The sequence below is a fragment of the Thermobia domestica genome, chromosome 4 (genome assembly GCF_964235325.1).
Source record: "Thermobia domestica chromosome 4, izTheDome1.hap1.1, whole genome shotgun sequence".
NCBI lineage: Eukaryota > Metazoa > Arthropoda > Insecta > Zygentoma > Lepismatidae > Thermobia > Thermobia domestica.
The window spans coordinates 311,150,356-311,175,583 of record NC_137457.1 but is presented as its reverse complement, the minus strand read 5'-3'; the positions used below and the strand labels follow the sequence as shown (position 1 = coordinate 311,175,583).

General features: G+C 33.8%; 1 protein-coding gene across 3 annotated transcripts; it reads left to right on the top strand.

Annotated features, from left to right (window-relative positions):
* The first annotated feature begins 493 nt into the window (after positions 1-493).
* On the top strand, positions 494-24,534 carry LOC145684309 (uncharacterized). 3 transcript variants are annotated; one of them, XM_081756492.1, is made up of 4 exons: positions 494-734; positions 5,911-6,338; positions 7,475-7,644; positions 22,101-24,534. In XM_081756492.1, the coding sequence occupies exons 2-4, from the start codon at positions 5,983-5,985 to the stop codon at positions 22,109-22,111; spliced, it is 537 nt and encodes a 178-aa protein (XP_081612618.1). In that variant the 5' UTR covers positions 494-734; positions 5,911-5,982; the 3' UTR covers positions 22,112-24,534. The 3 variants fall into 3 exon arrangements, with proteins under 3 accessions (XP_081612618.1, XP_081612616.1, XP_081612617.1); XM_081756490.1 differs by lacking the exon at positions 7,475-7,644 and having other exon boundaries at positions 536-734; XM_081756491.1 differs by lacking the exons at positions 494-734; positions 7,475-7,644 and adding an exon at positions 825-1,321.
* Positions 24,535-25,228: the final 694 nt, after the last annotated feature.

Here is a 25,228-nt window from a genome sequence, read left to right as displayed (position 1 = left end):
TTAATCCACGAACCACAACATTTTATTCAATTTATATTTCGTTTTTGTACCTCAAATAATGATTTTACAAATACATGTAATTATTGAAAAATATGTTTGAAATAGCAAAAACGTCATTCTTTAAACATGGAAAAGTTTTCTTAGAAAGAAGGTTGATTCTGTAATTTTATTTAATTAAATTATTTTAAAGTTCAAATAGTAGCGCTTACCATGCAAGCATAATAATGAAGGAAAAAACAACTTTAATTTTATATTAGACACTAAAGAAATTAATAGATATTATTGTTATTTAGGGTATCAGAACTTTAAGGTATGAATTTTCAAGCCAAAATATTTCATATTGAAGCTTTGAAAGAGAGGTTCCAACTTGATTCGCATTCACAAAACTTCGGATGTAGTGTAGGAAAAATTAATACGCAATCGCATTCGGAAGCAATGAAGCCTTATATAGCGAAACGACTCTGTTTAGGGCCTGGAAGGTTTTATTTATTTATTTTAGTGTCAACAATTTTTATGTTTTGAAACAAATACCAGAGCTGCTCATTTACACTACAGTAAACGACATGGCACCGATTGCTGCACCGCTTAAAAAAAAAAAAAATAGATAAAAATATGCCTTCAAATTTGGCTTGCTCACAGGACATATGCCTGGAGCAGCAAAAGATTGAGAGCACAGAATGGTGATAATTAATTCGTTGAAAACTAAACTTACGATCCAAGAAAAAAAAGTACAGGTGAGGAAAGTAATAAAGTAGAAGCTGAATAATTGTTAGTACAACACTGCAAAATTTCTTGCAGGTTTACTTTCGGCTTACCAGTCGAAATAACTGTTAAAAAAATAGATTTCTTTCACTAATTTCCCTCTTGTTTTCTAAATGATTCCGGCTGGGCACCATGAAAATATCTCACATGGTATAGTTAAAATTCAAGTTGGGCATCATAATCAATTGTTGAAAAATTACAGCTCTTTTACGATTTGGTTATAACGTCATTAGGTGAATGTTCCGTTAAGAGGGTCCAGTGTCTTTGACACCACTTCTTTCTATTGGTTTTTGTTGGATTACATAATATAACGTTATATTAGGGTATCTTAGCTTAAGGGGGTCCAGTGTAGTTTTGGATCCCCTTAACGGAACATAGACCCAACTTGGTCTAGTTTTGGACCCCCTTAACGGAACTACATTGTCCGCATGTATGCATAAAAGCTAGTGCAAAGAAACAAAACAACCTTTGCTAGGTGGCCACTAAAAAGCAGGAAAAAAAGAGTAGGGCGAAGATGAGGGCCCCAACGCTAGCGAGGGGTTGCCTTCAAAGGGAGCAGGTGCGTATCCTTATAGGCGAGGGTAAAAAAAACTACAGGGTTTTGCAATTGATACGAGTTTCAATAGTACTTGTCATAGCTTCATAGTAGTAGCGGATCAGTTGTAAACATAAAATACAACTTCTGTATACTGGGCAGAAATACACTGCCTGTGAAAAATAGCTTCTTATACAATCATCTTTCATGTGCACTCATTTATTTTGTCCGTAGTAAAGCTCTTGTGTGTATTTTACACTAATAACCCTACACTTGTAAACTTAAAATACAGTTATATTACTTTGTATTTAATTTTGCCACCTGCAGAAATTTGTTCTTTATAAATATGATTTTTCATGCAAAGCAGTGAATTTTACCTGTGAATTTTCAAAAATCTGGTGCACCAGGCTGAAGCAGCACACAAACTTTACATATAATATCGAGCACTCTCCGAAGAAAGACATGTGTAAAAGGAACTGATTCAAATAGTAACTGATCCAGCTCTGTTTTGTGTTTGGAAATGTGGAGTTTGCTAGTGCTATTCAACGTTTTGGTTGTTGCATATATTTGTTGTCTTTTGACGGCGTAGGATTTCTGCACAGTATATATGCAGAATAATGATGCGGATCCATACATACATTCATGAATACGGAAATCTTTCTCCCTGCATTCACTTCTTGTACCTTCAGCAACTTTTCAGATTTGAAATTGGATTCAAGGTTCAGATTTACTTTAAGCGTTCTTGTGCATAATTAACAAACAACCTTGTTAGGTGACCAGTAAACGCGCAAATGGTATCCAACCGAGTCACGGGAGGAGCGTAACACGAAGGGTAGCGAGGCGGGGCGTCTGAAGGAAGAAGGCGCCTCACAATGGTGGGTATCCGCGTAAACGAGGATTGTGGATCAGCACGTTTTCACCACACAAAGATTTGTAATAGTTCTCTTTATTTACACTTCCACTTACAAATCAAAAAAAAAAAAAAAAAAAAAACCTTACTATTCACCACATTTTAGCGCTCTACCGTGCTCAATATTTGTAACAACTGCAGAAATTTGTAAGAATTTCACCAACACTTCAATGGTTCCGCTTCTTCATTCTTCACGTTCGTATTCCCTGATTCAACTTCAATGGTTCCACATCTTAAATTCTTCACCTTCCTATGCCCGAAGTAATCTTCCATTATTTTATACACTGTGATCAATGGCTACATGAAAGAAAATATGCAGTATATTACATTTCCATTTCTGTTTTTCTGCGTACAAATCCATGTCGGACATAACATAACAACAAGGTACTTCGATTATTCGCATACTGGTCTATTAGAATATTACTACTGATTTATTCTGTAAATTTTGCAGTGTCCATCCGTTAGTATTTGCTTTATGGGCGAATACATATATACCAGATTCGACTTTCATCAATGTATTTTCACTTAACGCTACGTACGAATCTCACAGGTAAAAACACTATATTTTTATTTACACACTACTTTGTTAAAATATAACTACAATTTTCTTAAAAATTTACAAATCTGTGGATCTGTATAATAAATCTGCTCTCTCTCTCTCTCTCTCTCTCTATATATATATATATATATATATATATAACAAGTGTGGCGTTATTAAAAATGTGAAGGAGCATATAGGAATTATTACAACACTATTACAAATACAAATATATCAATAACGAAATCAATCCATTCAACCAAGAAAACTAAAGTCATTTTAAAGATAATACCAGTTACAATATGAAAAATATAAACTACATTTTAATAATACTACGAAGTATTGATCGTGTATTATCGAAAGTAAAAAAGAAACCTCAAACATTATAATTCCATAAGTAAATTGCTGACAAAGGGAAAATATAAATGTAGTGTGGGTAATAATATCAAACGCGCAGTAAATATTATTTGTAGTATTACTGTGACAATACATCAAGAGTAAATCACATAAAGAAAAACAGAGTGAAACGAATATAGTAGTAAGGCGCGAAAAGTAAAAGCAAAAATCAACAAACGTGTCATGAGAAAACATAATATAAGAAAATTGATGCATAGCGTCGTGCTAGATGCAAAAGTCTCGTATCATATTGGTCACATCATTTCTGGGAAGATCCATCAGAAGCCGGAAATTAAGAACGCCGAATATTTTCTGAGGGGAAGAGTATATTTCACTTTTAAAACTTACGTGCTTGTGCATCACCTGTGGTTCACACGGCTTCTAAAACAAGGATGCAAAGGCTGCGATTCACATATGATGCACAAGCACTCGCAAAGTAAACCCACTGTGAATCATGGGTGATGTACATGGCGGTCAACGTGTTAAAGAAAAAAATAAGAAGTATTCCTGTTTTTCTATTATTTAAAAATGACGAAACATTAAATATAGCTTTACTAATAGAAGTTGTTCGAGGAGGAACCGAATTTCTTCCCAATCATCATAAAATAACGAATATCCTAAAATTTACTTTCTATAATGAAAATTTATTGGAATAAGTAATGGCTGTCAGTTCTGAAACCACTTCAACGTTACATCAACAGTGACAATTTCCACCCCACTTAATCTTCTCAAAAGTTACCATGATGAGTTTTGGAAAACATCGGAAAGCTCTGTTTGGTAGGAAATTTTGTACTCTCTCAAATCGACCTTACGTTTTCTTCCTAAATTTAACCAAGCACTACCAGAAAGTGCTTCTCAGTTCTGATCAGTAGATCAGTAAGAACTTTTAGTATGTTGTTGAAAAAAGTAAGCGGGCAAATCTCGTGAAGAAAACCTGTATTCTTAATTATGTGCACTTATATCATATAAGCAAATTTTCCATCGATTTGTAATTATGTAAGTCTTAATAAGTATCTACGAACACAAAATTTACTATAAAATATCCATTGCTAAAATCCTAACTTGTCATCATTACTATAGATTGAACTTAAAATTATGAAGTTAATTCTTCTTTTCTATAATCATTAGTCACAATTAAAAAGGCAGTAGTTGATTTATTAAAATTATTTTTAAAATTTACACTTCGATAAGCAAAATCATGTTTACGGTACCAACACAATGTTTAAGTAATGTTTAGCTTTTTGTGCTCTTAAGTTACACTACGTATTAGAGATTAAATTGTCTCTTTTCATTGTTAATTAATTCACCTGTTTCAATCAGTGTAACAGGTTTTGCATACAGATATACTTCTCAAATTTTATCTTCGTAGATTTTCTTAAGTATCTTAAGAAAATAAGCTCGATTTGTTATCACACGTTTATAATGCATATGCTAAACAAGAAAGTGATGCACATGATGATTACTTTTTTTGTTTAGTGTCCCTTTCAGCAGCAAGACTATATGAGATACAGTGATTATGTAAGAACCGGTAGAATGAGAATCTGAGTGAAAACGGGTGAATCTTAAGTAAAAACTTACAGTGTACGTTTTTTCCTCTCCTTAAAAAGAATCCGTATGGCAACAACATTTCTTTTGTTGGCAACAACTGTGTACCATGTTCTTGTAGTTTGAAATGAGGCAAGAGTTTTTACTATTTTGTGGTACGTAGTATTGTGTCTATCAATCAGTAGAAAGGGGATTACTTTTGAACATTAATACACCAACCACTACAATTCACTTTGTTTCTCACTCTAAGCCTGGTCAGTAAAACAGTCGAAATTCTTGGCAAAATTTGCGCTTTTAACATTTCAAATGCATTTTATTTGTATCAATTTTAATGGAAGAGGTTGATTTCACCCCTACAATCGTCTGATGTAGTATTTTTACTTGTGACTAACACATTTGAAATGAACATGTAGCCAACTCCCATGCTTCCATAAGAAAAAACTTATACATGAAGCATTTAAACTACGTACATAGGTTTGAAATTGAAAAGCTTTTCCTACGTTATTATGACGAGTAAGGAATAAACTTTGTGATTGTACATTATCTGACATTAAACCTTGGAATACCTAAAAGTTTAGTAAACGAAATTGTTGAAGTAATAAGCTATTAATGTTATTAATTTATACAGAAAGCAAATGATATAAATTTACTTGCTTTTTCATTGCAAATACTTTTCTTTCGTTCTTACGACCATTCAAACGTAAAATAAAAAGCAACAACGGTGCATCGAGAAACCTTCTAATCTTGCAGTGTATTGTCTAAAAGTGGAAAAAAGACAAATTGTATTTCTGCGTGTGTGAAATATTGGATTTTGTGCAGCTACTTGTGCTATCAGTTGCAGGGAAAAAGAAACTTTCTTAAAACTTTGTGTGTAAGTTTGCTTTTACAAATCTTTCTTTATTGTGCTTTCCATACTGGTCATACTCTACTCTACTTGTTATAATCCTTACTAAGTGTCATCTGTGTCCTTAATCTTCTCTTATATATATCTAAAATAGCGAGTCTTCGATGCAATTAGAAGACGCATGTTGTTTATATGTGTCACATCTCAGGAATATGTTTACCGCCCTTTGTAGCATTGACTCTATAGTAGTTCTGAATAATGTAACATTTAAGGTAATCCATTATTTTTAATAGAAGTAAGTAAAGTTCGAACTTTATGTAGTTTTGTTTCATTGACTATAATGTTATATAATAATCTATTGTATCTTTTAATGCTTTCAGAATTAATAGTTTTCACCACACTAACTGGTGAAGATCTCAAGTCTCATATCTAAAGAATTTTAAGTTAAATAAATGGATTTCAATTATTTCGATGTTGCTTCGATTAAGCAGGAAATAAAAACAGAAAGTGAGCCTACTATAGATTGCAAATATGGATTACTTAGTGATAACCCTAATGAATTGAATTTTTTGGATCCTCTTTCAACATACTCTCTACCATATTCCGAAAGTAAAGAAGAAGAAAATGAAACAGAGAGAGATGATGAGATTAAGCTGTCTATTTTAGGAGAAACTTTGTTGCCCAGTTTTGCAGTTGCTTTGGAAAGTTATAAGCAGGATACACTATTAGAGTCAACCAATCACATTTCTTCCAGTTTTAAGGACCAGACCAAAGAGAACGTTAAAGAGAGGACTAATCAGGAGCTCAGGTGCGTTCGCTTGTATTCATTTTTTCAGTTATGCTGTGAATAATTTTGTTAGAACTTGCTTTTCTTTCTTAACTATCTCTTTTTCTTTTATTTTAAATTAAATTAATTAAATTGTAAATAGTTGAACAAATAATGGAACATAACCTATTGTTTAACCTTAAGATATTATATACTTAATTTTGATACGTTACACTAACGATAAAATGTTATAAAGAACTTCCATCATTTTTTTTTATTACATGGGCAGACGAACTGTAAATTTGATATTAAATATGTGATTGTGCTGGCCTCCAACATAATTTTACTTACTCTTTCCGAATAGAGTAAGACTTGTGATTAGCTTGCAGACTCCAGACAAAAGCAGATGATCAAATAACTTTACAAAATGTCCTGCGACCTACTAATGTGTTTCAGGAAGATGATACAACCGCAAAGTTGAGTCGAAACTATCGCGAATGTATACGATTTGCAAGATGTTCCAAGAAATACTGATATAGCTGATCTAGTCGTAGACTTCATCTTTAAATGAGCCATTCCACACAAGCACGTACCCAGACATTCGTTTAAGGATAGTGAGCATGCTTGGATAATTTTCGTGGAAACGGTAACTCTAGTAGAAATTTTGCATATTCAAGAAGTGTACGTCAGAACGCTTCTCTGGTTTAGAGCAGACATGAGGGAATAATAATTTTTCTTTTGCTCCGGAAAATATATAAAATATAATCCAGAAGGAAAAGCTCTCATGAAGTTTATTCTCAGCTTCACTCACATGCAACGGACTGAAGTTCTTGTTTCAGTAGCGACACATTTCTCCTTTTGATATTTTATTTTCATATGTTACGTTTCCGTAGTTCCAGAAATTAATATTTCCGCTCTGTTACTGGTAATGGCCGGTTAGTCGCAATTGGAGGAACAAAATCACTCTATAGGAACGCACTCTCGATTACAAACCTTTGTGTGAGCATAAATTTACAATCTACTGGATTCGGGAGTAATCCCTGTTATTTTGTCACAGAGTTTAATTTCCTGGAAATTGACATATATTTGTTTTATTTTATTTCATACGTATAAATAATCTAATAGTTATACTAGATGATAACCTTAATTTGACTATTGTCCCTACTTCCATTTTGTAGAGTGCTGGCACATGGTGCGTTAGGTGACGGCGGAGTAAGCATTATTTGCTTACATGAGTTGCTTTATCAATTGGTACTAGGTTATTGCATTCAAAAACAAGAAACTATTCGGGATTCCGCGAACCTAAGGCCAATAGAATGCAATACTCACTTCATTTATCCAAATACGGGTAAGTAATGACTTAAAGGTCCTTATAATGGTATCTATTGTCCTTCTTCACCTACTAAGCAAGTACCTAGGTACTATTTCCTTTACGTAGGATATAGCCAATTAACTGAGCATCAATTTTGAAATTTTTGAATTCTTTCTTTTTAACGTACTTCGCAAAATTTTATCCGTCGAAATTCCTAAATTATCTAAAACATACTTTAACCCAATTTATACACGAGTTTAACGGATTTTCCAATCAATTTAAGAATCTTTTGAGAATATAATCATTTTCGAAGAGACCGATTTGGCCTCCTCGTCGCTATTGAATATTTGATAGTGTAAAAGTCACTTCTCGGGCCAAATAGATAATGCTTACAAGGTGCCTCAACAGGACTATGTTGCGAGATCCTAAGCAATTTCCACGAAAACGTCTCGAGTTTCTCACTAATGGGAACACGAAGATTTACAAGTTCATTACCATGAAAGAACTTGGTATTTCTGCAGCAATGGTACACACTTTTCACAAAGCACACGACTGAACTTTGCCAATTTTGTTAAGTATAATACAGTATCCATTGTGACGACGTGTGTTAGAAAATCCACAAGTGGAATCCCTTACGTATTTCATAATAGTCCCTAGTTCTTTTCTCCAAACATGGGTCACATTGGATTTATTCCTAGCATTGAAATCAGTGTTTCCGTTTCATGAATATCTGCTTTGTGTAAGATATGTAATTCTTCTTCCAGGTTGCGTCATTGTTAACGAAAAGCATGTTCTGCACCATACTGTGCAAGATATTCCAGTCGCATCATCACTTGCTGCTTTTTATGGATGTCTGCGAAGTTCATTGTCACCATCAAACACTCATTTAACTAAATTTCAGTTCGCCAACCATATGATACACTTCCCCGCACAAAATATTCAATATACTTGACTGCTCGAAGATCGAGTCTCCGGTAATTAGAAATTGCTTCCACAGTGACCTGGCTGGAATGGTAATAAGACTGAACTTCAGTCAGTAGCAACTCCAATATGAATGTCCCATTTCAGAACTAGAACCGTGCGAGAAAGGCGCTATAACATATAAGGTCGCTGAAGTTCCAGACAATTTCAATAATTGCTCTATTGTACAAGCTGAAGGGTCGAAGCGTAGAAATAAATCCGAAATACCCATATTGGGTACTAAGAATATGAACCGTAATCCCTCGCAAGAAATACTAGGAGATAAAGTATGAATTCTCTGACCCTCCTGCGTGCGAGGGGAAACTAGAAAATACGGGGTGAAGTAATCGATCAGCCTGTGAAGTATTCGGCCGCAGATGAAAATATCTTCTTTTAGCAGACCAAACACAATATCTTGAAGTATACATTTTCTGTAATATTCTCTGCGGATATATGTAAATATCAACAGATCTAAGGACAGGAAGTAGCATATAACGTGTTTACACTCATTCGCAAGAAAATTATATTGTTTTGAAGACGCTTCCTTACGTTCATCCTTGTATCCAGAGGTGATACATCGTCTCTTCAGTGTTTTTCGAAAACATACATTGTCAGTATTAGAAGCTGACCTGCATTGCCCTGGCCAAGTATCGAATCAACAAACTGGCCATGTAATTTCTGCGCATGGCGAAGCTGCTAGGTGTGGGCATTCGACACTCATTTTATATCGAGAGGGCACACATTCAATGTTTCGAATATATTTGTGGGGTGGCGCCGAACTCGATCTGTGTTATAGAATCTTCATGAAACCTGTATACCGCTGAGTGTCAAAACTCCTAAATTGGTAGCAGATATTACTATAGGTAACAAATGAACCATCAGTAAGCACATGCCTTATTATTATATGAGAAGAGTAGACAATATCTCTGTGTAGCATATATTACAACAACAGCACTAAAGTGTGTACCATCTACTCAAACTACAGTCTCAATTCATCGATGAGTAAGCTGCACATCTGACTTTTTTTAAAGTGATGTTTTTTTTTTTCAAACGTGTAAGAATAATCTCTTATTTTACAAACCATATAGTTTTCGCAATGGGGGGGTGTGTCAAAATGTATAATTTGAAGAGATGAAATAGTCATATCTGAGAGGAGTAAAATCAAGGTATCATAATCCATATCAGTCACGAGCATATGTTGAAAGGGAATATCTAAGTAAGTTACCACAGAGGTCCTTATATTTACTAGCTAGATTTGATGGACAGTTTAACGTTCTTTCTGTGCGAGTAATGTTTTGGAGATGATTCTACTAGAAATTAGCGCTCGTGGTTCCAATATTGAGGATCCCCGACTCATACATTTCCTGGTGTGTAGAAATGTATACGAACGATAGTGCAAGGTTTTTCCGTGAAATAGTGCGCTCGTTTCCAGACCTAACATTATACTTTGCTGTTGTTTCATGCAAGAACTCTTATGTACGAAATGCGAGTAGTTCTTGAAGATGTGGTTACAAAAATAGTTTTCTCTTGTTATAACATTAAGAAATCACGACTTATTTTAACATATCTTAGAAAATTCCTACACATTTGTTGCAGTGCCTTTATTGATGTCGGAGACCGACGTTTTAAATAGGTTCTCCAGAGATATCATTTTCCTATTTCCTTTCTAAGTAGTAATACACTAATTTCATTAGTATTTTTAATCTTTGTTTTATTGATATGTAGTTGTCCTCAGTACCTGCACGAAGACTGCCATCTTACCTCTTATTAGAATATCAACTCCCTATCAACACATTCTGTCTAAGTTAACGTTTTGCTCACGTTGCATCCATATATACTAGGGTGCAGCGAAAAAATAAAATTTTCGAGTATCGAATTCTAATAAGGCTTAAAAGCTGCATATTCGCATACTAATCAATTTAAAAATAACGAAAAAAATTCATCCTTTAGATCTTCAGTACGAAATGCGAGTAGTTCGCAAACGGCCTAAAGTTTGAAAAAGATGACAACACCCAAATTTACCTTTACGCAAGAAATATGTAGATTACTTTTCTTTCATTTCTATAGCGTCCAAGTACTATATTTTAACTGTGTGAGGTCACGTTTGTTAATAATTCGTTAATGTGTAGTAGAGTAGAAATTAAAATGCTATTTGTGTCACATACAGAATCAAATTACAAAAGTTTACGCTTATTACTCCAAATTAATGCTATCGCCCATTTCAAACATTTTAAAAGCTTGAAAGTTATTGAAACATAGCTTGAAAGGTATTGCAATTTCATTTTTTATCGATAGTATGAAACGTTGTAAATAGTTGCAAATCTTCATAACTACTCTCCGACTGGATTTGTATACAACCAAATAGAGTTTTGTCAAGTTTAACAACAATTCAAAATTAACCTACGTGGGAGCAACTCCAATTTGTAAAAGAATGCATAATAATCGCTTTTGGCTTTCGCAATGGTCTTTGCAAGCAGCTTAACAATAATTCAGCATAGCATAACAACAAAAGCGGTTTATCTTATATGCAAAAGAAAAATTTGGTAAGGTGAATTAATGTGTGTACCGAATTCTACTTCGTCGCTGGCGCCGAAATCTCTATTTACGGCTCTGATCTGCGAATTTATTTTTTTCCTACTTGTTCTCGTTTATTTACAAATAGCTCTACTGGCCTCTGTCACGCCCCGGGTCGAACATCGTCGTTTCGATTTCGGTTTTGTCTCGACAGTCTCAAAATAAATTGTGTGAAATAAAAAATGTATAAAATACTTAATGTGGTCGTAGTAACCGGTCCGTTTCTTCTGTTTTCACATTCTCAATTCTAGAATAATCGTACTTTATATATCCCTTTATGACCCAATCGCAACCATTTATGTATTCTGTGCATGTGATTGCAGCTTCGATCCCATGAGCAGTAGCATACACATGAATTCGTCAAGGGGAGTTCAAGATCCCAAGTTTATATAATTCTAGGCGTTTGTATTTGTAGATTTTTATTTTTGCATTATATTTTTGTCAAAAACGGATTAAAACCTGGGAAGTCCCTTATGTACTTCACTACCCTTGAATGTAGAAAACTGGATAAAAGTTCAAATCTAGAATTCCACTTTCAGCAGTAGATATTCTGTCGTGTAGGCTCAGTGCTGGAAAGTAACCTAAAACTTTACTCAATTAATAAATCAACAAGCTCCAATTGAAAGTTAAACTGAATACCATTAGCCTAATTCCATCCTCTTGAGGGCTAAGTGAATCAATGCTCTTCAATTTCCGCAAACGGCCAAAATTTTGAAAAAAAATTTAAAAAACACCAATATTACCTTTACGCAAGAAATATGTAGATTACTTTTTTTTCATTTATGTAGCGCCCAAGTACTTTATTTTTAGCTGTGTGAGGTCATGTTTGTTAATAACTCTTTAATGTAAGTGATTTTATACATTTTTTTATTATGATTTTGCAGCTCTTCGCCCATTTCTCAACGTTTTTCACCTACAAATAGCCCAGAACCCACCATGAAAAAATGGGTGCAATTCGACTTCCTTCCACGCCCTATCCAACCATCCTATCAATTAGGGTGTGCTAAATAATGTTGATTTACTCAAGGAAGTCATAAATTCAGTTTTTTTTATTTTATTTATTTACTTTATTTTATTTTTTATTTATTTTGTTTTTGTCAATTTTTGGCGTTGTGAGTGTTGAGAGCAAAGTTTCTCTAATGTAGGCATCTCTACTTTCTTGTACGCACACTTTTCCTCCTGACAAGTTTGATACATCTTTTAACTTCCTGAGTAGTCTATTGCATGGAAAATTTAAGAAGTCAAACTCCTGATCAGATTTGTCATGCATTAGTGATTTGTCAAGCATAAGTCAAACTTTCGAGCACTGAAGGGGGCGACAGCTTACATTTTCTAAAATCTATCAGCTCACTGTTGTCCGTGGCATCAAAATTTATTAAAGATGCCATAAAAGTTCTAACACAGCAATTCAGACACTGTAGTGTGCTCCAGATATGGCTATAAGGAATCCTAGACCTCTCAGTCACTCCCGATGGCTGACATGTGCAAATCGAGTCTTACTTGTACGTTTCTCAAAGAAATCCTACAAACGAACACAAAATGCTTGTAAATTACATTATAAAGACATATGCTCCTGTCTAATTCGACATAGAGAGATAGTAGTGAAATATGGACCTAAATATATTTTGGAGGTAGTTCAAACCATTAGACATTTGCCAAACAACATTAAAAGAATCATCGATCCTGTGACAGAGAAACGCGTTCTTCTGTTGCCCAGAGAACATATTGTTGGCTATAGCATTGAATCAGATACAACACGTACGAGATTTGGGTTGCAGGAGAATGCTAGATGTACTCTACAATAAATTTTGATGCCCGACCTACAGTGAGCTGATAGTTTGGAGAAAGTGTAAGATGTCGCCCCCTCTAGAGCTCCAAAGCTTGACAAGAGAAACTATCTTCTCACTTACGTATGATAAAACTGCTAATGAGTTTGGCTTCTGAAATTTTCCATGTCATACTCAGGAAGTTGAAAGTTGTGTCGAACTTGTCACAAAGTCTACAAGAAAAGTGTGCAAACAAGAAAATAGAGATGCTTACATTAGACAAACTTTGCTCTCAATACTTACAATGCAAAAGTTTCATTTTAAAAAATCTAAATTTAAGACAACGTCTTTGGCTAAATCAACATAATTTACCACACCCTAATTGATAGGAGACTTGTATAGGGTGTGGGTGGAACTTGAATTGCAGCAACTTTCTCGTGGTGAGTTCTGGGCCATTTCAAGGGGGAAAAAGTCAAGAAATAGGCGAAGGGCTGCAAAATCATTACAAAAATGAAATTTATAAAGTCACTCACATTAATGAATTATTAACAAACATGACCTCACACTACTAAAATAAAGTACTTGTAACCTACAGAAGTGGAAAAAAAGTAATATTTCGTTTGTAAAGGTAAATTTCGGTGTTTTCTGTCATTTTTTTTTTCAATTTAGGCCGTTTGCGGGAACTGAAGGTCCAAAGTGTGATTATTTTCGTTATTTTTCCATTGACTAGCATGAAAATACGCAACTTTTGAGCTCTATTAGCATTCGATACTCGAAAAGTTGATTTTATATATTAACAACCTTCCACCGTCGTGCCTATATAGCATGGGGATGAAATGTTAAATGACGGTCGAAGATCGCTGCTACTCACCATCTAGAATGAGTAGGTACAGGATGACGGAAAGAAACCACATTGAATTAACTTTGAATTAAAACTTTGTATTTCATTAAAGCTTGTGTACTATTATTGTTGATCGTCGACTGAGTATAAACGCAAGATCACATATCTTTAAGCAGCTAAGAAGTTAACCACGAATAACTCGAACATAGCTGAGATACACGTACCTTTATACAACTGGTGTCTGGAACTGATGTCGATGTTCGTAGAAGAGAATCACAGCTAAGTAACTACTGTGATATAAGTCGCAGTGGATCTCTATGTGTATACTCGATGTCTCACGTTCCACCTCTGATCTCTGATCCACCTCCCCTTCAATTCTTCCAAACCATAAGTTTTATACTAGGATTCCAGACATCCTGGAATTCATTATTGTTGACTTTCTGTATATCTCAGCTATTGGTAAAACATTGGTTTCACCCGAATTACATCGTGATCAAATTCTCAGACTTACAAATTTCTGCAAACTCAACGATTATACCACAGTCAAAGTGTGTCAATGTTACGATGTTACAATTTGATGACAATTCAAAAACATTACAAATACAAATTACAATAGCTTACGAACTGACGACCAAGCGTCTAGCCGTAGCGAAACATCACATACACAAAACATTGATGTCAACACATAAACACACACACACGTGTTTACGTTACATGATAACATTGAGTTTCTTAACATTCGATTAATTAAATATACTTCCTTTACCAAAAATAATATCTTTCTGAATAATATCAATGACATGTATCAACATGCCCTACCTTCAAAATGAGAGAACTCCGTTCTCGACTCAATTTCTTCCCTGAAATTGACCATAAAATAATTGAGTATATTTATCCATCACCCTTTATATAGTTTTATATTCATTTATCACATTCAAAAGAAATCATAAAAACATCATTTAATTACATTTATTGTTTTCTTTTTTTTAAAAAAAAAATACTTGTCAAGAGTCCTCATAAAAGTATGGTCTCCTGCCATCTGTTGAGTTATCTATATAACTATTTGTAATTGTCTAGCACATCCTGTGCTCTTGAACACACATACATATATTTTCTCGCTCTCGTTCTCGGAAACTTCCACTGTATTCAGTCGCAAAGTCCAACTCAGTGTTTATTGTCTCCGCACATTTTCCACTAGTATCAGTGTCCATATCACTGATGCTTTCCATAAATACAATGCACTTCATTATACACTATATATGTTGTTATAAACCACTAATACACTAATGAACAACGTTTCTTGTCGTTGCATAATTTTAGAACACAAAAATAAAATTTGAAAATATTATTCACTTCACTTATGGTAAGTTTGCTATCTGTAGAGTTAGCAACTCTGATGCACTTCCTTCCGCAAAAATGTTATGTCACCAACGTTTTTGACACTGATCTTGAAAAATTTCCACGTCTCATCCTGTTTGCCGCGTTGCTTGGATGGTTAAAGTTAACTTTGAATACGTGCTCCGCACTTTTCGTGAAAATTTCGGCAAATTGTTCACAGGATTATTACGTCGCATGGACGCATGTACACTTTTTCGTGTTTCAAGTTTGTGACTAAATGTTTATCCGTTTTTTCCGCTTCAGAATCGAATAATTCGTGATTTGTGATACATCCCTCTTTGGTTTTGGTGCAGTGCATAGCAACAGTGTTCAAGTTACCTTGTGGTTCCTCTTTTTGCTTGAGATAGTGATCTGCATTTTGTTTTGTGCAAATAGTGTGCTTTTTAGTGTGGTTTTTATCTACTTCTGCATAGATTGGAAATAATCCGCAGTTTTCTATGTTTATCTATGATGATCTATTATCTATGCTTATTTTCTATTGCTTCTTTTTCTACCAAAACTAAGAGTTTTGCCGTATTAGTACTACGTAACCATTTTTATTCAACAACTTAATCGTTTCACCAACTCAACTAGACCAATCCTAGTTTTATCTAGGATGACATAACCAAAGGCTTTTCAACTCACAACTACCTCATGCTGTAGGTAAGTATCTCTACATATTACCAATTGTTTTAAATGTTAATCCGATATTCCTTTTCAGGTTTTTATTGCAACTTACACTTTTTTTCAAAATAAACTCCATTCTTCTTCATATCCAAAAATGTAAAAACTTTTTTTTCATAACCCAAGGCACATACAATATTGATTTACATACTATGCTTACTTTATTATTACTTTTTTATTATTATTATTATTATTATTATTATTATTATTATTATTATTATTATTGATTTTCAATTTTATACTTCCGTATTGCTCTATAAAGCTTACAATACAGTACTAATAACAATATTGTTGTCAAAATTAATGATATTATTACTCCAAAAATTACATACATAATATAGTCTGTTTTTAAATGTAGTTCTGGGATTGACGTATCAACTTTCAATTTTAACAATTTCTCAGTTAAACTATTTAGCTCTTGCGTATGCAAGGTGAAATTTATTTGTCTCTCAGTCCAATTACCGATCAATTTAATATGTTTATTTTGAATCTGAATTATCCGTTTGGTTGGAATGACCAGCTCTCCAATTATTATGTTATCAAATTTATCATAGTTTATGAAATTTGATTTAGCCTTAGTTTGATCAAGTTTTGTTGAAGTAATTTCTTGATGTACACCCACTTTTGTCATGTACGCTTCTTCAATAGAAGAATACATCACACCAGCGTGTGTATATCTGAATATCACATTCCCCAAAAATTTCTCAGAATTCTGCTGGCATCCTTCTAGAGAATTATTTAATACGATATTATTCAAACATTTCGATTCACGATCCATAGTTATGCTTTCACAAAAATATAGAAAACTTTTAAATTCGCATTTACTTTTATCCAATGAGTGAAATTTACCTTCAGCCAAATAAACTGCTTCCGGTAATTCATAAAATATTCTGGTCTTATTTATTAAGTAGCCCATTGATGTTACGTCATACATTATTGAGATACTAGTATCATATATTATCGGAGTTTTTATTATTAAATCCACATTATTTTCTTCGTAGTGATATTTTACTAAATATATGCTAGACATTTGGTAAAACATCCCAATGTCTGACCTATAAATAGTATTTTTCAATACGTCATGAAGACTAATTAACCTTTTAACATCAGCATTAGATAATATATGATATGCTAACTGATTATTTAAAATGCTATTTACTATTTTATTCACTCTCTCCTGTACAAGATGAGCAAACAAGTTTGCCATAATCTTGCGTTGGGATTGATGTAAATAACAGTATAGCTCCTGAATTTTATTTTTAAAATCTTGCAATACATGTTGCACTTTTACGACAATTCCATGGACTACTGCAATTTCATTATTAAATGATTCTTTTAGATTTTTAATTTCATTAGTTAATACATTCTCATGTTTACTTAATTTATCAATAGACTGAGACAACTGTTTATTATGTAATAAATTATACGTCGATAAACCAATTGACGACAATCCCAGTAACCATGAAAATATAAATCTTTTATTTCTGTGATTATTATTACACCTAGTTCTACCATTTTCATAGACAAAATGGCAGGGTAATAAATTTACTATGTTCTGTCTAAACTCTTTCTCTTTTACTGCATAATCATTTAAAATCTCGTATGCGTCAGTACATTTATCATGTACTGGCACCGATTCTTGGAAATTCAAATGCATTTTGACAGTCGTAAACACCATATTCGTAGCATGAACAGCATAGGCATTCTGTGTCAAAGCTAATCCAATATCTGATAATGTTATTTGTTGATGTTCTTCTTCAGCTACCCCAATACTAATCAATAGTACTAGACAACCGATAATCTTGAACATGATGATAACTGTAAACAATTAAAACTTAGAATTACTATTCTGAAATTAACTTAGTTATTTTAATTATTTCGATATATCTTATTTATTTAATATTTATGTTTTTATTTATTTAGTTTACTTTGTATGTGTACCTTGGATTATTTAACAATTTAAATCTATTTACTAGATATCTCTAATTTTAAAAAAAAATTCTCTAATTTCCTAATCACTTTACGCTCTGTAAACAATATATTTTTACCAGTTAAGGGATTTTCAGATGGAAATCAACATTTACTTTGATTTCGGGACACGGACTTTTGTTGATAAACAGCGGTCCATCTCGCTGTTTCACTGATAAAAACATGTTGTATACAGATACCTAACAAAAAAATAAACTTGTATACTAAAACTTATTCGTATTTTGTAGTTGCAAAACTTTTTTTTTTCTTCTCGTGATGTAGTCCTTTGAGTTTAAAAATCTCTTGGTTTTCCACGCGTTGTTTTTTTTTCTTTTTAGACATCACTGTCTAAATCCGACTCTTCCTCTTGTTTATCCGAATCTTCCTCATTTGCACTTACAAATGGTTTTAAACGTCTTATGTCAACGGAATCCGTCTTCTCTTGTCCTTTCTTAGTCTCATATTTCACCTTATATGAGTTATTATTCAACTTTTGCACTATTACTCCTCGAGTGTTATATTGCTTTCCAAAACAAGCTGGAATGCCTGCTCTTGGCATTTCACGAATCCAAACTTTTTGTCCTACGTCGAAGTTCGGTTGAGAGAACTTCTTCTCAATCTGCTTCTTTTGGGATTTAAACCGCTTCTGCAAATTCTGATACGCAACCTTCCTTGCTTCCTTTACATTCCTTATTCGCTCTTCGTTTTCTACATACTCACAAGGTATGTCCAGATCCTGTTCCAAGAACGTTCTGGGTTCACGCCCTGTAAGCAAATAATAAGGCGAGTGTTTTGTTCCGTCATGAATCTGTGTATTCATGGTAAACACTATTGAAGGTAAGATCTCGTCCCAGTTTGTAAATTCACGGTCTATATAGTGCTTCATAATCTGTTGGATTGATCCTATAGCTCTTTCCGATGTTCCGATGTTGTAGTGGGCATCTGTATTGGCAAAGTTCAACCTCATACCAAACCGCTCAGCCATCTCTTCCATAAGTCGGCTTCGGTGTGTACTGTGCCGGTCCATCGCAAGAATTTCAGGGATCCCATGTTTTGTAATCAATTCTTCAAAAATTACTTCTGCTATAATTTCTGAAGTTATAGCAGGAACTGCCCTAGCAATTACGTACCGAGTGGCACTGTCAACGAACACAATTACATACTTATTTCTATGATTTTTCGATCTTTTAAACGGTCCAATCTCATCCATAGTTACATGCTGGAATGGCATATAACTAGGATATGTTTGCGGATGCAGTGGTGTCCTACCAGCTTTACGTTTCTGGATTTGGCAACTGATGCACTGGCTGACCTTCTCTTGGAAAAATCTTTTCATATTCGGAAAATAAATGGATTTCAATGCTCGATTATAACACTTCGTGTAGGAATAGTGTCCACCTCCATATATCGAACAATGCAAGTTCTTAAAAACTTGTTCCCTTAAAGAAAAAGGAATACATAATAGAAATTTCTTTCCATTAGCCATCTTCTGAGTTCTGAAAAGTTTTCCGTCCTTAATTTCATACCAGCGAGCTTGTTTTTCCGCTTTTTCATCTGCTTCTTCCGGATGTTCTATTGCCTTCATTATTGACCCGAAGAAAGAATCTTTCCTCTGCAACTCAGCTACGTCCACATCCTCGTCGAACGTGATGTTGACTTCGAGGTCTTCGGTCTTGACTGGTAACGCATCTAAATCAATGTCTTCATCGGTTGGTTGGATGTTCGTGTTTCTTGATAATACATCACTAGGGTTTTTCTCACCTGGACAATGCACTGGCGTATATTGGTATTGTGCCATCTCTAAACTATACCGTAACAATTTTGGTGATAATTTTGGCGTTGTCTGTAAATATTTTATACATCTGCAATCCGTGTATAATTCAAATTCTTTATTATACAAATAGTAATTGAATGCTTTAAAGGCACTCACCACGGCCAAAATTTCCAATTCCACTATATGTCTTCTTGTTTCGTTTGGTCTTAACACTCTGCTATAATATGCTATAGGTGTCCACTCTCCATTCAATTGCTTTTGCATGAGTACAGCCCCTATTGATTTTGTAGACGCATCGGTATACACCCTTGTTTCCAGATTTTCACGGAACGGTGCTAATAACGGTGCATTCATCAACGCTTCCTTTAATTTTTCAAAACTAAGTTGGTGTTCCTGGGTCCATACGAATTTATGGTTTTTCCTTAATAATTGTTGGAAATTAGATGACATTTCCGCGTAGTTTTTACAAAACTTCCGCACATAATTAGTCAACCCAAGGAATGACTTAAGCTCTTTCGCGCTTGTAGGTGGCTTACAAGCTTTTATTGCCTGAATCACTTTAGGACTTATTTCGTAACCAGCTTCGCTCACGATGTGACCTAATGCCATTACTTTTTCTTCCATGAAGTGACATTTTCTACTGATAACTTTAAGCCATATTTCCTTAGTCTTTGAAAAACTGAATGCAATACCGATACCATCTTCTCCTGATTGTTTACATATAGGAATACGTCATCCATGTAATATGACACCGCCTCCGGATGAACGTTAGCTAATGTCATTGCCATGATTTTCGTATATATAGCGGGCGATTGAATGTAACCCATCGGTAATTTAGAGTATTGATACGCCCCTACGCCAGGAATATTGAATGCCGTGTACTTCCTAGATTCCTTAGAAATCGATACCGTGTGGTAAGCACTCTTAATGTCAAGCACACTAAAGAATTTGTGACCACCCATACATGTTAAGATCTGATGTATAGGCGGCAACGCCACGGAATGGAACTTTACGTGCCGATTCAGCAATCTACAATCCAAACAGGCTCTAATAGATCCATTTGGCTTCTTTACAAATAGCATAGGTGAGTTATACGAGCTATTACTTTCCTCGATGATGTTTTGTTCGAGTAAGATGTTTATCTGTTCTTTAACTTTATCTTTCATAGCTATAGGTATTGGATACTGTTGACGTCGAAACGGTACTTCCGTTTCCAACTCTATCTTATGTTCTACTCCCTTGACTCTTCCTAATTCGTTTTCTCGCCACGCAAAAACATCTGCGTAATCATAACATAATTTCTCTAATTTCTTTTTGATTTCTGGTTTAGTCTTATTGCCAAATTTCAACCGTGTTTTCCAACTGTGATATAAGTCGCAGTGGATCTCTATGTGTATACTCGATGTCTCACGTTCCACCTCTGATCTCTGATCCACCTCCCCTTCAATTCTTCCAAACCATAAGTTTTATACTAGGATTCCAGACATCCTGGAATTCATTATTGTTGACTTTCTGTATATCTCAGCTATTGGTAAAACATTGGTTTCACCCGAATTACATCGTGATCAAATTCTCAGACTTACAAATTTCTGCAAACTCAACGATTATACCACAGTCAAAGTGTGTCAATGTTACGATGTTACAATTTGATGACAATTCAAAAACATTACAAATACAAATTACAATAGCTTACGAACTGACGACCAAGCGTCTAGCCGTAGCGAAACATCACATACACAAAACATTGATGTCAACACATAAACACACACACACGTGTTTACGTTACATGATAACATTGAGTTTCTTAACATTCGATTAATTAAATATACTTCCTTTACCAAAAATAATATCTTTCTGAATAATATCAATGACATGTATCAACAATATATATATATATATATATATATATATATATATATATATATATATATATATATATATATATACCTAATATAAACTCCCTACAATGTCTAAAAACCCCTGTGTCTTTTGTGGTAATCCTGGTGTGAAAATTGCACCTTTTTGAAATAAGGATTTTTGTAAGCCTAATATTGAATTCGTTATGCACTTATATATCGCCAACCCTACGGTTTCTGATGTTCGAAATTAAGTACTTTTGGTGTTTCTTCTTTCTTTTTTTTCTAGCGTTTGCCATTGCACTTGAATTAAACATTTCTCCAAGGTTCATATACACGGTCTTCATGGTTTTGATATAAGAAATCACCTCTTAAGAGTTTAACCGAGTACTCATAAAATGTTTATAATGCCCCAAATAAAAATAAACGGCAAACACAATTTTTAGTACTTTGGTGAATACAAATAATAGAGAAGTCCCTTGATAACTTTTCATTTCATATTTTCACGTACCTTAAGTAAGCATATGTACATATTTTTTCTCATAATTGCATGAAAGAAAAAACAACTATAGGCGATTCTCAATAACTGTATTCGAAAATAAGTCGGTTTTCTTCCCCTGTCGCAGTTTATTTTTACATGGATGTTGTTTTTCTATTTCGTATTTTTACAAATACAATTCATTCTTTTTCAGGAAACAAATAGCGCCTACTTCAGGAAAGGAAATATTTCATCGTAGTAAGAAATCTTATTCCTTCCATAAAAATGGCAAAGGATTAGACAGAAAATCAGATGATGAAAGACGCATGAAACATACAGTTGAGAATGTGCATATATGTCAAGGGTGTGAGGTAAAATTTAAAACTACCTCATGTTGGAAAAAGTACGTATTAACACATACAATTAACAAAGTTTATACCTGTCAGGAATGTAGCAAAGAGTTTACTCAGAAATCATATTTCAGGGTCCACATGTTAACACATACAGGCGAAAAACCTCATATCTGTCAAGATTGTGGAAAAGGATTTATTCTGAAATCAACCTTAAGACGTCACATGTTTATACATGCTGGTGAGCAACCTCAGATCTGTGATATATGTGGAATGGGATTTAGTTGTAAATCGCGTTTGACAGCACATCTCGTTAACAATTTCTAGTCAAAAACTTTTGACCCGGCACAATTTTGAGAAGAAATGCTTTTGCTTTTGAAAACAATATGCTAATATCTACACCAGAAAAACTTTGTATGTGTCAAGATTGTAGGAAATAATATATTCCAAACTTCGGTTTGGAATCCAGATCTTCACACATAAAGTTGAAAAACCTCATATCTATAAAATTTGTGTTAAAAAGATTTATTCAGAAACCAGATTTTATGCTCCATATGTTATACAAGATTGAAAAACCTCGTACATTTCATGAATGCGGGTAAGGGTTAAGTGGGAAAACAAATTTGACTCCATGTTACTATATATAAGCCAAAAACCTCATACGTGTTATAGGTGTGGGAAACGATATAATCGAAAAATATTAGTAGAGTACATGTTAAAACATTGAGATTCAAAACATCCTAACTGTCAGGAGTGTAAGATGGAAAATATATATACATATATAGTTTAAGAAACATCCTAACACCTACAGGTAAAATATCTTAATCATGTCACGAGTTGGGAAAAGATATTGTCATAAAAATACTTTGCAAACCCTATCTTTACACATACAGATGAAAAACCTTACATATGTCGTGGTTGTGTTAAGGACCAACGATAATATTTTGTTTGACAACCATACTTTAACACATGCAGGTGAAAATCCTTATATTTCTGAGAACTGTTGCAAGAAATTTAAACAAATCAACTTTCTAAAACCACATGCTCAAACATACAGGAAACGAATCTTCTATATGTGAGAAATGCATTAAAATGTTTAGTCGAAAATTAACTTGAACATTGCACATGTTAACGCACACTGGTAAAAAATAAAAACCTAACATCTGTAAGGACAGTAAAAATTTAATCATCACAGCACAGATCAAGCATCAAAAGCATATGTTAGGACACAAGTAATCAAATTCATAAGTAGTGCGGAATAGTATTCAGTACAAAATCACAATTGGCAAGTTATATCTCAGAACTGAGACTCCTTCATGTAACTAAAGATGAAGGGATATAGTGTAAAATAGATTGTTTAAAAAGACAACTCTCTAGAGTGTAGGAACAGATTTATTCATAAATCAAGTTTGGGACCAATTAGAAACAAAAGCATGCCTTTAGGTGAATACCTTCGGATTATCACTGCAAAGATGTTTGGTGATATATTTATTTGTCAATGCTCATGTTAACAAGTACAGATGAGTAAACTCATATCCGAAGTGTAGAGAGGAATGATACAAGTAAGAAATATGTATTTCAAAGGTGTGGAAAAACTTAAAAGATGTACTATTTTACATTGCCACACGGGTAACTGACTTCATATGTGCCAAAAGATTTACTTTAGTATATTAATTAACTAAAGAAATATCTCATTACAGGTAAGAAACCTCATGTGTATCACGAAAGCAAGACAAGGTTTTGTGAAAAATCAAGTTGTCCAGCTATAAATTCGCCATAAATGAGTTTATTCCGTTTCAAACCATTACTCAGGAGAGAGGATGAGAATATCATATTTGAAAAAAGACAGTAAATAGAAAATTCAGTTAAGAAAACAGAATACATATGAAAAGCTAGAACTAAATTATCTTCAATTAATATTTTATTATTTAGTTTTAATTATAATGAAACCTGGTATGTTGAAGAATAAGAAACCTGTCTTGATTGTGCGTGAGATTTCGTAAAATATTGTAAAGATTCATGGCAGCTTACATGTAACTTCATAGAGAGAAATCTTGCTAAGACGCAAAGAAGTACAATCAGATGTGGAATTCTACGAGTTTGTTCATAGAGAATTATGCATTGATCATCGTGATTTCACGAACGCACAAGACAGCTGTGGTATCTTGATTCATAGATTATTTTAAATCAGTAAGAAGTATATTGTAATTCGTAACTTGTGAATACCCCTGTTTGTACTTGTTATAAGAATATCCTTTAAACATTAGAATTCTATCCATCCTATATAGTCTTTTATTTTGAATCAACTATTCTAATATAAATATTATTCTTCCAGATTCGTGATAAATAACGTTTACATGTGATGCAAGTAATATTTCTGTGAGTAGGCATACTTAGGGGCTACAATCATTGTTGCTTGCCTGCACTTGAATATAAAGATAGCATATTTACATTTGTTTATATTCTAATGACGTCGTGAGATATGTAATATGAAACAGCGAGAAAACTATGCCTCGCAACAACTCCCAGGGAATTAAATACGTGTTTAAACTTCTTGTAAGTCTATTTAAAAGAACGTTGAAATTTTACTTATTCACGCGTATATATAGGGTGGCCCGAAAGTAGGTATACGCCCTTGCATTGATTAAGTATAACATTTTAGCTTATGAATTTCTTTGCTTTGGCTGTTCCGAGCGTAAGATGTAAGTAAGAACATATTAAGAACAAATAATTAAGAAACTAAATCTACCTGTTGGGTAACAATAAGAAATAAAATAAAAAACAATGAGTTGATCAGTACGGGACTGTATACCTACTTTGGGTCCACCTTGTATGTAGGACGTTATAGTATACGTAAGGAAAGATAGTCATGTCAGTAATTTCCGGCTAAACTTGATCTTTATTTGTCTAAGACAACAGTCGAAAATTCCTGTACATGCATCATGTTTAAAAATATGCACCACCATTTATTCGAACTTTTTACAAAACAATT

Excerpts from the sequence above, each read along its gene's own strand:
- LOC145684309 (XM_081756490.1), top strand. The coding sequence starts at position 5,983 with ATGGATTTCAATTATTTCGATGTTGCTTCGATTAAGCAGGAAATAAAA. Across the intron at positions 6,339-22,100 it reads AGGACTAATCAGGAGCTCAG|GAAACAAATAGCGCCTACTT; the intron begins GTGCGTTCGCTT and ends ATTCTTTTTCAG.